Source organism: Podarcis melisellensis, assembly GCF_964234715.1.
Source record: "Podarcis melisellensis genome assembly, chromosome: 2".
Lineage (NCBI taxonomy): Eukaryota > Metazoa > Chordata > Lepidosauria > Squamata > Lacertidae > Podarcis > Podarcis melisellensis.
The window spans coordinates 29942560-29956731 of NC_138529.1; the positions used below are offsets into that span (position 1 = coordinate 29942560).

General features: G+C 43.5%; 1 protein-coding gene across 1 annotated transcript in view; it reads left to right on the forward strand.

Moving 5' to 3' along the window:
* Positions 1–14172, forward strand: part of DNAH17 (dynein axonemal heavy chain 17) — a 94693-nt gene that overhangs the window by 25458 nt on the left and 55063 nt on the right. Inside the window, exons 24-41 of the mRNA XM_081899464.1 lie at positions 258–410; positions 1531–1779; positions 1878–2000; positions 3488–3835; positions 3925–4016; positions 4996–5122; positions 5641–5793; positions 6093–6218; positions 6636–6743; positions 7149–7280; positions 8041–8201; positions 8301–8457; positions 9523–9627; positions 10785–10942; positions 11603–11741; positions 12143–12370; positions 12659–12796; positions 13039–13171. Of these exons, the coding sequence (XP_081755590.1) occupies positions 258–410; positions 1531–1779; positions 1878–2000; positions 3488–3835; positions 3925–4016; positions 4996–5122; positions 5641–5793; positions 6093–6218; positions 6636–6743; positions 7149–7280; positions 8041–8201; positions 8301–8457; positions 9523–9627; positions 10785–10942; positions 11603–11741; positions 12143–12370; positions 12659–12796; positions 13039–13171 (2830 nt within the window). The remainder of the gene's footprint in view (positions 1–257; positions 411–1530; positions 1780–1877; positions 2001–3487; positions 3836–3924; positions 4017–4995; positions 5123–5640; positions 5794–6092; positions 6219–6635; positions 6744–7148; positions 7281–8040; positions 8202–8300; positions 8458–9522; positions 9628–10784; positions 10943–11602; positions 11742–12142; positions 12371–12658; positions 12797–13038; positions 13172–14172) is intronic.

Consider the following 14172-nt stretch of genomic DNA (forward strand, 5'->3'; position numbering starts at 1 on the left):
GACTCGGTGGTTTCTCTTTCTTGGAGGCTGCATATGCATGCAGTTGCCAATGACGAGTAGGGCATATGCCACCAACCATGCGTGAAGGAGACTTCAGTGGAGCAAAAGGTTAATCTAACTTTGCAGGCATGTTAGAGGGCATATCCCAGAAGCACATTGCAACATTACAGCTTTCCAGTGCTGTACCCTACTTGTTTGCTCTTTGTGTTCATCTGCCTGCAACCTTGACTAACCCCCTTTCCATTTAATGCTTCCAGCAACAAAGAATGATCACCAATATGGAGAAAGATATGGAAGCCCTATCCAAATCTGCAGGCTTGTTTGAGGTATCTGTCCCAGATTACAAACAGCTGAAGGCCTGCCATAAGGAAGTGCGCTTGCTCAAGGAGCTCTGGGATATGATTGTCTTGGTAAGACTTTGACCTTGTAATCTTAGGAAATGTCAGGTAGGGCAAGTGAAAGAACTCTGCATCCAGAGGTTGAATTCTACCACGAGGAAATGAGAATAATGAGGTCAATACCCCAATCGCTCTCTCTTTTTTTACGGCTGAATTGAATCTTTTGCATCCCTTTTCCTGCACTGTGGTTCCGATCTAGATCAGTGCCACCATGACCGCAAATTACTTTGTGGAGGGGGGGGATTCCCATTGAGCGAATGCAAGCTTTCCCCCCCCAATGCTGATGGGGGGGGGACTCACACCAGGGATCCAATTTGGATTGAGCCCTCTGCACTGACAATTGAGAAAAGAAAAAGCTTGCACTCAATGGCAAGCTATATAATAAATGTCACCTGTAGTTTGGCCCAAAGTCTTCATTCTTCCTCATCCAGGGCAGCTCATGTTTAGCTTCCTTTGGAACTGCTTGCCAATTGAGGAAATTGGGAGCATGTAATGAATGCTATGATAGCATTGTGATAGTGGAAGAAATGGAGTTGCAGACCAAGGGACGTTGTTGGCAGAAAGGGCAGGAAGTGATTTCCAAGTAGGTTCTGCTCCCAATCCCACACTGATAATTTCCCCAAGAACAAAGGTAGTAATTCAGTGACTGCTGGGTGTTTTCTGTATTTACTTCTATAGAGCTTGCATGCTGTTGCATTCAAATGCAAGCTTGTTCATGTAGCCCTTAAATAGCATATGGTGAACATGGCAAGGGTACTCCCTTCCTCACAACATATGATCTGACATTTTATGGAGCTTCGGCTTTTTAATTTATTAAAGTTTTCTTCTCCATCTCCAGCACAGAAACACCCACTGCCTTTTGTAGAAAGGAGATGGGATATACTCGCAGTGGATAGAAGTGAGTGGTAGTAAAGGATTTAAAAATAAAATCCATTTTCCCCAACAACAACAACAAAAAAAGAAATAAATAAAATCCATTTCCCCCAACATCTAGAAAGGTCCTACTATAACATTTCTGTTCCCCTTTGAGATGCAAGATCTGTTAATATTTCCAAATAGTTGTATTGTAAATATTTTATTCAGTTAGCGAAAACAGGAAAAACTATGATTCCCCACTCCTCCACCCACTCAGGTCAATGAAAGTATTAATGACTGGAAGACAACCAAGTGGAAGGAGATTAATGTCGAGCAAATGGATCTTGATTGCAAGAAATTTGCTAAGGATGTGAGAGCCTTAGACAAGGAAATGAGAGCATGGGATGCTTTTGTGGGACTGGATAACACAGTTAAAAATATGATGACCTCTCTCCGAGCTGTGACTGAGCTCCAGAATCCAGCTATTCGAGACAGACATTGGAAAGAACTGATGGAGGCCACACAGGTAACTGATACAGGCTACAGTGAGTGTCTACAATTTTCCATTCATCCGCCTGTCGCCAGCTGATCTGGCTCCGTTTCCAACTTTTACTTCTGTAACAGGTGAAGTTCACCATGTCTGAGGAGACGACACTTGCAGACCTACTTCAGCTGAACCTTCACAAATTTGAGGATGAAGTTCGCAGTATTGTGGACAAGGCTGTGAAAGAGTCGGGGATGGAAAAGGTACTGCTCTTGCCCTAGCCATTCCAGGCCCATCAATCAAATGCAGCTTTCAGATACTTCCTGCTTCTCACTCCTATAAAAATGCTAAAAAATAACACTTCATTTCCTACATTTGGAAGTAGATCTGAGATAAGCTTCTCTGACTTTAACATTACAGTGGTACCTCAGGTTACATAAGCTTCAGGTTACATACGCTTCAGGTTATAGACTCCGCTAACCCGGAAGTAGTGCTTCAGGTTAAGAACTTTGCTTCAGGATAAGAACAGAAATTGTGCTTCGGTGGCATGGCGGCAGCAGGAGGCCACATTAGCTAAAGTGGTACTTCAAGTTAAGAACAGTTTCAGGTTAAGAACAGACCTCCGGAACGAATTAACCCGAGGTACCACTGTATTATTCCTGATAATATTGTGCACAGGTGAAACACATGGAAATTTTAAGTTTCTTACTTCCTCCTTTTATATACTGCATTTCCTCTTCGAAACAGACGTGCATAAAATTTGATAAGGCTGCACATGCCTTATCATCAGTTTGTTCATCCATGTCTTGGGTGGTGAACCATTTTCAGCCAAAAAGCCACATCTCTTTGCGAGCACCATTTCAGTGTTGACATGGCAGTGGTAACTGAAGCCAGAGGCAAAAGCAGGGAGAGCAATGGATGGGACTGTTACACTCCAGCCACATGAGTCTACTGACTGGGATCAGAGAGTGGAACCACCATATTCCAATGCTTAAAGAACCACACTGTCTTCTGGCTCTTTTAGTGCTCACCTCTAAAGCCCTATGCAGCTCAAGGCCTGGGTACCTGAAGGAGCAACACCTGCCAAGGTCATTCATGGAGGAAGGTTTTCCTTCCTTTGCCATCTGAGGAGAGGCAGATGGTGACCAGGGAGAGAGATTTCTCAGTGGTGGGCCCCCGCTTAAGGAATTCCCTCTCTAGAAAGGCTCACTTGGTGCTTACTCTGTTATCTTTTGGCATAGGGCAAATCCTTTTTCTTTTTTCTTATTTTTTTGTTCTACATCTTAACTGGTTGCAACGGCTGCTCTGTTGCTATTCTTACTATGATATTATTATGACTGATTTTTGCTTTGCTGTATTTTGTGTATTTTATTGTTTAAGTCTTTTATGAGTTTCCCCCCTCCCTCAGAGCCGTTTGACTGACAGATGTTATAGTATAGTTTGAGAAAGCCCGTAATGTGCTGAATTTTGCAGTATGTGGCAGGATTATAGACCGATGGGTTTTTTTTTAATAACAAAATTATGCGTTCTGCCTCCACGGTTGGAAGCAGTACCATTAATTGGCAGTGGAACATGCTCCTTCAGAGTATATTAACCCTTAAGAAGTGCTAAAGTAGTTTCAGAAAGGGAGGGTGAACAATACCGTCATAGTGCCTCTTCACTAATTCTTGGAATTTCATGGACATTTTGCAAGTTTTTAGTTTGAAATCTTATCAGGTTAAAAATCTTTCCTGGCTGCTTTTGTTTGAAGGTATTGAAGGCTCTTGATAGTACCTGGTCAACCATGCAATTTGAACACGAGCCCCACCATAGAACTGGGACCATGATGCTCAAGTCTGATGAGGCACTGGTAGAGACCCTTGAAGAAAATCAAGTTCAACTCCAGACCCTGATGACTTCAAAGTATTTAGCACATTTCCTTCAGGAGGTCTCCAGCTGGCAGCAGAAGTTATCTACAGCTGACTCTGTGATAAGCATCTGGTTTGAAGTCCAGAGAACCTGGAGCCACCTAGAAAGCATTTTCATTGGCTCAGAGGACATTCGCAATCAGCTCCCAGAGGACTCCAGGCGCTTTGATACCATTGACAAGGATTTTAAGGTGGGCATGGCCCTTTACCTGCCCTGATTTTCACATGCAAAAACGACAAAAACTGGAGCAGCTGACAAGTCCATCCTCTTTTCTTGCAGGAATTAATGGCTGATGCAGTAAAAACCCCGAATGTGGTTGAAGCAACAAATAAACCAGGTCTCTATGACAAGCTAGAGTCCTTGCAAAAAAGGTAAGGAAGGCGTTATTTTCCTGCTTGATTTTGTCAAGTGTAAGCAGCTGGCTGGATTTACTTACTGAGAGAAGAAGCAAATCACAGGCTGCATAAGTTCACTTATTTAGGACAGGGTTCTGGTTGCAGTTTCTTGAATTAAGAGGTCTTTTAATTTTAGGCCCAGAAAGACAGTTGCAGATGCCTGTTTATCAGTGGTTTGTTTTAAATGGCAGCAGGACTGGCCCTAACATTGGACAGAGTGCGGCAGTTGCCTCAGGCAGCCAAGCAATGTGTTACTTAATTTGCATTTTGATTTTTACTTCCAGAGATGAAACTTGTGTGCTATGCACCATGAAGTGCTGGGGAATAGCATTTGTTGCTGTGCTTTAGACAGTATCTCTCAGGCTTGCACTGAATGGCAGCCCTGTCATGGTGCAACCATTATTCGGAGCTGAAGAGAAACAGAACAGGCACCATGACTACCATTTTCAAAGGAGGTGAAATCTGCATGTAGCAAACACCTAAGCTGGGATCTGGAATCCAATAGCCTGGGTCTCGACTGCTTTCCATGGTATCTCCTGGCATCTATAATGACCCAGGTGTAATTAATGTAAACATCCATGTCAATAAGCTGCTTTAACACTTGGGCTGAGCATGTATTCCTTTCAATTAGAAGTGTTCAGGTGTCAGTCAAACGATGAGGATTAAAGAGGCTTTGAAAATGGCCTGTGATAGCGAACATAGAAAGCATAATGTGAATGCCAGGTTTTATAACTTCCCTTGATATGACATCTGAAGCATCTCAGTGGAGCAGTGTAAAGCACCATTTGCTCCCAGTTTAGAGTGCTTTCGTTGTTTGTTTGTATAGACATAGAACTGTCTAGTTAGTTAGTTAGTTATATTACTGAGCATCATGTACAGCAGTGGCACTGTGCAGCTTATGATGATAAACACAACACTTCTTCCACACTCTCTTGTCCACCTTGCCTTTTATTAGCTTGGCACTCTGTGAAAAGGCTTTGGCTGAATACCTGGAAACAAAGAGACTGGCTTTCCCCAGATTTTACTTTGTATCCTCTGCCGACCTGCTGGATATTTTGTCCAATGGCAACGACCCCGTTGAGGTAGGATATACATTCATGGAATGCTTGGACTTTCTTAAGAATTGTTATATTTAAAAAAAATGGGCCCTTGAATCCCAGAGCTTTTACTAGAAATCCGACCTCATCCGAGGCTAAATCACAGATAACTTGGACCTGTTCTCAGTGGGACCTGATTGGCAGCTGAGGAGAGGGACTGCAAACCCTGTGGGATTTGCACATCCTTGGCATGCAGCAGACCACAATGTCTACAATTTTAAAAGGATTTTGGGTAGTGGGCTGGGAAAGACATTGGGCAGCTATTGGCAGTCACAATAGTGGCCTGGATGGAGTATAGGAGATCCTATGTACCAGTATACAAATATTTTATATATATACAAATATTTTAGATTATTCAGTGCCCATTTCCTTTAGGCTTTCTAAAACGGTCTTCTTTTTAGAAACATTGTTCATATATCTTCATTAGTCCTCTTCTCCCACCGCTTCTATTTCTATGTTTCTAAACTTTGTATCCTAACAATACTGCAATCATCTTCTTGAAGGTATCCCGTCACTTGTCCAAGCTATTTGATAGTATGGCCAAGCTGAAATTCAAATTGGATGCAAAAGAGCAGCCTCTGAAGGTTGGCTTGGGAATGTACAGCAAAGAAGACGAGTATGTTGATTTTGACAAGGAGTGTGACTGTTCTGGACAGGTTGGTGGATATTATTTTAAATTCACTATTGGTCATGTAAACGGAGAGCCAGTGTGGTCTGGTGGTTAGAGTTTTTTACTGGGACCTGGGGGACATGGGTTCAAATCCCAACTCAGCCGTGAAGCTCTCTGGGTGACTTTGGGCCAGTCGCTGCCTCTCAGCCTAAACCTAACCTCACAAGGTTGTTGTGAGGGGGAGAACCATGTTCATCACCTTGAACTCCTTGGAGAGGAAAAAAGGTGGGATATAAATGAAATAAGTAAAGGAAAATAAATAACCATGAGAGTTTTGCTCCCTAGGTGGAGGTTTGGCTAAACCGAGTGCTGGAGAGAATGCAGAGCACGCTGCGCAAAGAGATTTCTGAAGCTGTGGTGACTTATGAGGAAAAGCCAAGAGAGCAATGGCTATTTGATTACCCTGCACAGGTAAGCAAAAAGACTAGAGTCAAAATGCAATGTTTTATATGTTTAACCTGTGAAGTGCAAAGAAAAGAAAGGAACAGAAATAGATGTTCATTCCAATAAGGAGTAAATATCGCCATAGGAACAAAGTGGAGCCATTCAGCATGCTTGTAGGATTAGGCCTTTATAAAGTCTAGTAGACAGTGTAGTACCCCCCAGATGTTGTGGACTACAATTCCTATCAGGCTTCTGCCAGCATGACCAGTGGTCAAGGATGCCCAGGGGTCAGCTGGAAGGCACCGTATGACTGGTTCTTTTCTAGTCACTCATCCCACCAGAGCTGCACATTTGGGGGTCAAGGGGGCAGAGCCTGAATTAAGGACAGTTCTGGCATTTCACCTGGCTTCACCATCTCATAGGACTCTTTGGCTGTTGTTGCAGATTGCTTTAACATGCACCCAGATCTGGTGGACAACAGAGGTTGGCATCGCCTTTTCGCGACTGGAGGAAGGCTATGAAAACGCTATTAAAGATTACAATAAGAAGCAGGTACATAGCAGCAGCCCCCTCTGATTTTGTCAGACTGTGTTCAGATTTGCAGTGGCAAATTCTTCAGCGGAATAGTAGGCAGTTTTTTGTGTCTACAACATATCACACAGATGTCATCTCAAGCTCTGTCACTGAATGCAACCACTGGAGGAGGAAGGGGGTGCCACCGGTGGGTGTGGCCTGCCTTGCCCCAGGTGTCATCCCTGAGGGGGGATGACATCACCGTACCGCCCCCCTGGGACGCTCGCCCCGCCCCCAAGTGCCAGAGCAGCTAGCTCCACCTCTGAATGCAACTTCCAGTTTTGTGTGGGGTTTTTTTTAGACGAGTAGGTGCAGCAAGCCTCTAGGTCTCATGGTTGTTAAAGATTGGAAACCGCTTAAATATGTTTATTTTTCTTTCCCCAGATTAACCAGCTAAACACATTAATTACACTACTCATTGGGAACTTAACCCCAGGAGACCGAATGAAGATTATGACAATCTGTACCATTGATGTCCATGCCAGAGATGTCATTGCCAAAATGATTTTAGCAAAGGTATATGCAGTAAAGACTGTGAAATAGTACTTTGCTTTTTGGAAGCACACATTTTCTTAGAATCTTCTCAAGCCAATTTCACATAGCAATGTGGTTGTCTTCACTCATTCTTCAACCATCCTTTACTTAGTGAAAGCTAAGGACTAGCCCTGTATCACTTTCAATGAATAAGATTTTCAAAAATGCAAACTTAAGTCCTATCAAGACTCCCCCCCAAAGTATTAAATAGTCAATCCACTATGTCCACTTTGGGGGAGTTACTACATTTGAGTTATTAAAGAATATATTATTCATATATCGAAGACCCTGAAGAAGTCCTTTTTGGCTGAAATGCATTGGGCTTCTGATAAATATTTATCAGCATGCAGAGGTGTGATCTCTCTTTCTGGTGGTTTGTTGGGGGGTAAATAATCTCTATAGGCTCTGAAGTAGAAGGCCACTTAATCTGCGCTTATGTCTAGAAAGTTGCCAAAGGAACTAAGTATGTGGACTCTGTGGCGCAACGGGTCAGTGCGTCTGGCAGTTAAGCAGAAGGTTGGTGGTTCAAGCCCACCCAGGGACGGTTGTGGGCAGGATTCCTACACTGCAGGGGGTTGGAGCTGATGATCTTTGGGGTCCCTTCCAACTCTACAGTTCTGTGGTTCTATAAAACTTTAAGCCATTACGAGCCTCCTACACATAAAAGCTTATGTGGACAGAAAAGGAGATAAGCAGGAACCACTGGAAATTTACTTATTATGGTTTCGCATTTGGGTTGCAGGTGGAAAGCTCCCAGGCCTTTACCTGGCAGTCTCAACTTAGGCACCGTTGGGATGATGAAAAGGGACACTGCTATGCCAATATATGTGACGCTCAGCTCCAATATTCCTATGAGTACCTTGGCAACACTCCACGGCTGGTGATCACGCCACTCACTGACCGGTATGAGCTGCTTAGCTTGGAAAGCCTTCAGCCTAGCCCAACGTATGTTCTTAGGGCATGCACTGACTAGGATGATGCCAAATGTCTCTCTTTTTGCAGGTGTTACATCACCCTGACACAGTCCCTCCACTTGATCATGGGAGGAGCTCCTGCAGGCCCTGCTGGCACAGGGAAGACAGAGACCACCAAAGACTTGGGAAGGGCAGTGGGGATCATGGTGTACGTCTTCAACTGCTCTGAGCAAATGGACTATAAGGTAAAGATCTAGCCAGTAAAAGTAACAGTGGGTCATATCTGAGTCCCTAATTCAGCCAAAAAGCACCCAAAGTCATCCCCGAAGTCAGGAAACAGCAATCCATTCAGAGGTATAATTACAGAACGCTCTACTTTCCTAGTATTTTGTGTACCTGCAGGGACATCTGTTATTTTTTAAAAACATTGTACCTTTTTCTAACACATTGCAGCTCCGTAGAATAAAATGGGCACTGTAAAACACTGAGGTGCTCTTCTGCTGGTTCCCTCACTGTGAGAGGTGAAGTTACAGGAAACCAAGCAGAGGGCCTTCTCGGTAGTGGCACCCTCCCTGTGGAATGCCCTCCTATCAGGTGTCAAGGAGATAAAGAACTACACAACTTTTAAGACATCTGAAGGCAGGCCTGTTTTGGGAGGTTTTTAATGCGTGATGTTTTTATTATGTTTTAGATATGCTGTAAGCCTCCCAGAGTGGCTGGAGAAATTTATACCCAGTAGGGCAGGGTATAAATAATAAATTCTTCATTATTATTATTATTATTATTATTATTATTATTATTATTATTATTTAATTCAGACACAGATCTACATTTTGTTTCAAGTACAATCATACCTTGGAAGTCAAACAGAATCTGTTCTGGAAGTTCATTTGACTTCTAAAGCATTCAAAAACCGAAGTGCGGCTTCTGATTGGCTGCAGGAAACTCCTGCAGCCAATTGGAAGCCACGGAAGCCCCGTCAGACGTTCGGCTTCCAAAAGAACGTTAAAAAACCGGAACAGTTGCCTCCAGGCTTGGATTGTTTGGGAGCCAAAACTTTCAAGAACTAAGCTGTTCGAAAACTAAGATACAACTGTATACCTTATTATATCACTAAAAGCTTCCTAGAAAACAACAGGCTGCTTGTTCCTTCCAGCACTTTCTCTCTTCCCACCCATCTGTTCTTGTGCTACAATGTGTTTTCCTGTGTTTTAAAATATAGCAAAACAATACATAAACAGGATATATTAACTAGTTAATTGATTGAATGTGATGGTCCACAAACAAATGCCTGTGCCTTTCCTTTCTAGTCCTGCGGAAATATTTACAAAGGATTGTCCCAGACAGGTGCATGGGGGTGTTTTGATGAATTCAATCGGATTTCGGTGGAAGTCTTGTCTGTAATTGCTGTACAGGTAAAGATTCTCCTTAGGTTTCCTTTCATTGTGTGCAAATAGCCTGGATTTCATAGTCCTTCCAGCTTTATCGCTGCAGTCAGATGCTGGCCATTCGTCTCTAGGATCAATACAAGTCCCTTGGGAATGATAGGCTGTAAGGAGGAGGTAGCTATTTCTATTCTGTCTTTGGTTTGCCACTATCAGCACTTTTCCATTCCTCTGCAGTTCAGTGTCCACTAAAACCTACGCCATTTGTCTCACTATCTGCTGTGACTGAAACTTACATAATGCAGTGTAATGGGATGTAATGAAATGTAATTAATTTAACTTATTAAACTCTGCTGCGGCCCAATGGATTGGCTTTTGTAGGTGGCAGTTGAGGAAGAACCCTGATGCCATCAGTGTCACATCTGCAACCAGCCAGATTTAGCATTCTGGTAACAATATGAGGTTGGGACACAGGTGGCGCTGTGGTCTAAACCACAGAGCCTAGGGCTTGCCGATCAGAAGGTCGGCGGTTCGAATCCCCACGACGAGATGAGCTCCCTGCACCTGCCCACCTAGCAGTTCAAAAGCACATCAAAGTGCAAGTAGATAAATAGGTACCGCTCCGGCGGGAAGGTAAACAGCGTTTCCGTGCGCTGCTATGGTTGGCCAGAAGTGGTTTACTCATGCTGGCCACATGACCCAGAAGCAGTACGCCGGCTCCCTCAGCCTATAGAGCGAGATGAGCGTGCAACCCCAGAGTCATCTGCGACTGGACCTAATGGTCGGGCGTATCTTTACCTTTAACATTATGAGGTCAGTTCAAAGTGAGGAAGTACTCTCCTCATTCTGTATGAGTAAATTTGCCAGTCCGTGAAGCTGGGCCCCACAAAATTGCTTCAAGGAGGAGAGGAATCTGTAGCTTGCAAATGCTTGTGCAGAAGGCCTTCCACTCCTTGCACGTCATTTTAAGTCAAGCCTAGTTTGTTGAGTATCCTGGAGCTTGGTTAGCTCAAGTGTGCAATTATTTGCTAGTTCTTGATGCATCCTACATGTCTTTAGGTTTCATTGACTGCAGTTGGTTATGGAAAAACTTGCTAATATGTCTGCATTTATCTTCAGCACCATATTTCATTATCTTACTGAAGACCTCATAGGAACAACTCTTAAGACTTTGTTTTACTTGAAAGGTTAAATGTGTTCAAGATGCCATAAGAGCCAAAAAGAAGGTTTTCAACTTCCTTGGAGAGACCATTTCTCTTATTCCAACCGTTGGAATGTTTATTACTATGAATCCTGGATATGCCGGCCGTACTGAGCTGCCTGAAAATTTGAAAGCTTTGTTCAGGTAGTAACATGCAGCCACTATTCTGGGGGAAATGAACTGGTAAGGGATTATCACAATAATGTATGAGCTGGCCAGAGGAGTTGGGATGCCTCTAGCCAGACAGCCTCCCTCCTTCCCTCCCTGGGCTCCTAATACCTTTGCTCTCTCCATTCTGAGGAAGGGACAGGCAGTTGCTTCATTCTTCCCACACCCATCACTTCTGGCCAAGTTCCAGGCCCATGCTTCTCTCTTTGCATGCCTCACTTCCCCCACCTCCATTGCCATTTTGCCACAGTCATGTAACATGTCAGTCTGCCCAGAGAAGTAATGTGGGGGGAGTAGTAGTGCCAATGAGATTTATCGAGCTGTTGAGGATAGGGCCACATGAAGGATACCATGAATAGATTTGGAAAGTGTGTTGAGGGAAGTGAGAGTTACTCTTCTGCACAGGCCTAGATCGCCAACATGGAAGCTCTCGGGAGTCAGGGCAGATTATAGAGTGTGTAAAACAGTGGAAACAAAACGAGACCGAGTGTAAGTGGGAAATGAATGTTGGGCGTTTGAAATTAATCATATCTGACATTTGCACTGAATATTCACTGCGGCCTAAAGGAAAGATTGACTGTTGTCTCTGCAGCGTAATCGCACCAGATGTTAATTGTCTCATTTCTCTCTTTTCAGGCCCTGTGCGATGGTTGTTCCTGATTTCGAGCTTATCTGTGAAATCATGCTTGTTGCTGAAGGCTTCATTGAAGCCAGGCTTCTAGCTAGGAAGTTTATTACTCTCTACACACTGTGTAAGGAGCTGCTTTCAAAGCAGGTAATTTAACATTGTTCACCAAGCCTGTTTGACACAGAGTTTTTCTAGTGCAGTGAAGAGATTGCAAGAGTACGCTGACAGGGCTTTTTAAAAAAATTACTTAAAAGTGGTTGTATTCCACCCCAAACTTCATCCTGTCATAGAAAATCAGCAGGGATATACAGAGATAGAATATTGGAATGTTAAAAAATGGCTGCCTCTCACCACTCACCTCCAGAAGTGAGCCTAAAGCCTTATGGCTATGGTAACAAAGGGTGCCCGTGCTGCTGTACCCACCCCAGAGGAACATAAACGACTTTCCTTGCCTTTTTTGAAAGTGGAGGGATGCCTTTCCTTGCTTGCTTTTAAGCGATGTCCTTCTGTTTACATGCAATGCGAAGTTGTTGCCATATGTCTGACAGGATCACTATGACTGGGGTTTGAGAGCTATCAAGTCTGTGCTAGTGGTGGCTGGTTCACTCAAGAGAGGAGACCCAGGACGGGCAGAAGACCAGGTTCTCATGAGAGCTTTGCGAGACTTTAACATCCCCAAGATTGTGACGGATGACTTGCCTGTCTTCATGGGACTCATCGGAGACCTTTTCCCAGCGCTGGATGTGCCTAGGAAGCGTGATCTAAACTTTGAAAAGGTGAATCTGCTTTAGTTGGCTGTGAAGCAGTATAATTAAGAGATTTGAATGTCTGGCCTCTTTTTTGTGTGTGACTTCACTGGGGAAAACCCTGTTGCCATGGAGACCTCTGGAAAAGAGCCCTGCTCAGAAAGCTTTTGGTGATTTGTTCATTTTCTTGTTTGGACACCTGGGATTGTATCTGCGCAATAATCCCATCTTGACTGAGGAATGAGCCCCCAAACAAGAATTGCACCCCTTTAGTACACTGGGGCTTGGACTTATAAACACATTTCTTTGTCTTCTCAGATAATCAAACAGTCCGTTCTGGAGCTCAAGCTACAGCCTGAGGAGAGTTTTGTGCTGAAGGTGGTACAGCTGGAAGAGTTACTCCAAGTTCGGCATTCGGTGTTTGTGATTGGAAATGCAGGCTGTGGCAAATCTCAGGTAGGAGCTATGAGCCTACTGTTAGGGCTCCATCATCAGGGAGTCCATTCCAAAACATCATGATAATTAGCAAGGAGTCATTGATCAAGTAATCCACAGCCCCGAAGAGTAGAAAAATAGCTTTGTGAGATACATTAAACTGGAACAAAAGGTACAGTTTGGGGGTGGTTGTGTTTTGATATTCTCTGATGTTACAGAAGCAGTCGGAAGCTCCATCCCAGCCTTTGCCTTTCTCCTGACAGGTTCTGAAATCTCTGAATAAAACTTACCAACTGATGAAAAGAAAACCTGTAGCTATTGACCTTGACCCTAAAGCTGTAACCTGTGATGAACTATTTGGAATCATTAATCCTGCTACCAGAGAATGGAAAGATGGTAGGAAATAATCCCAGAAATAACAGGAAGTATAAATCTCCAGATACACAAAAAGGAGAAACATTATACCCTAGGGCTGTATCCTAGAAGCGTGAAGTTTAAATTCCAAGATTTTCTTCTCAGAAGAGAAAACCCAAACCCTACCCTGACAGCATTGTCAAAATGGTGCCACGTGAGATTTCTGCTGAAACTAATCAGATTTTTTTACATTTTCTTTCCAGCATTGATCCTTTTCCAGACCCAATAGGTTCTTTTTCAGCATGGGGAAATGACAGGGCACCAGGACTGACCTGGTGCATTTTTAATTAGTGATGTTGTTCAAATTTTTGACATTTAAAAGTGCTTCCGTATGAAAGTATAAGTTGTAAATTGCTTTTGATCTCCCACCCCTAGCCCCATGGTTGTTTGTGCCAGTTTCAGCAGAGCAAATCCCAAGAAATAAAAATTTTCAAAATGTACTTATTCTGAAATCCCCTTAAACTGGTTTGACATACAATTACCCAAAACAAGGAAGTTACCAGTGATTCTACAGAAGAATTTCTGGCTCAAATTAGGCTCCCAGGTTTCCTCTAGTTATTCAGAGTCATGAGATTTGATCTTCTCTAAGGTGAACGCCATATAAATCGGGTCCCTCTAGACCAGGGGTGGGGAGCCTGTGTCTCTTCCAGATGTTGCAGAACAACCCCTGTTTGCCCCTTCCAGCTTGGAGGAGTGACATGGAAGAGTCACAGGCTTCTGTGATGAACTATCATATCTGTAACAACAACAACAATATATGTATACCCCACCTATCTGACTGGGTTTCCCCAGCCACTCTGGGTGGCTTCCAACAGAAAATTAAAAACACAATAAAACATCAAACATTAAAAACTTCCCTAAACAATGCTGCCTTCAGATGTCTCCTAAAAGTTAGGTAGTTGTTTATTTCCTTGACATCTGCTGGGAGAGCGTTCCACAGGGCAGGCGCCACTACTGAGAAGGCCCTCTGCTTGGTTCCCTGT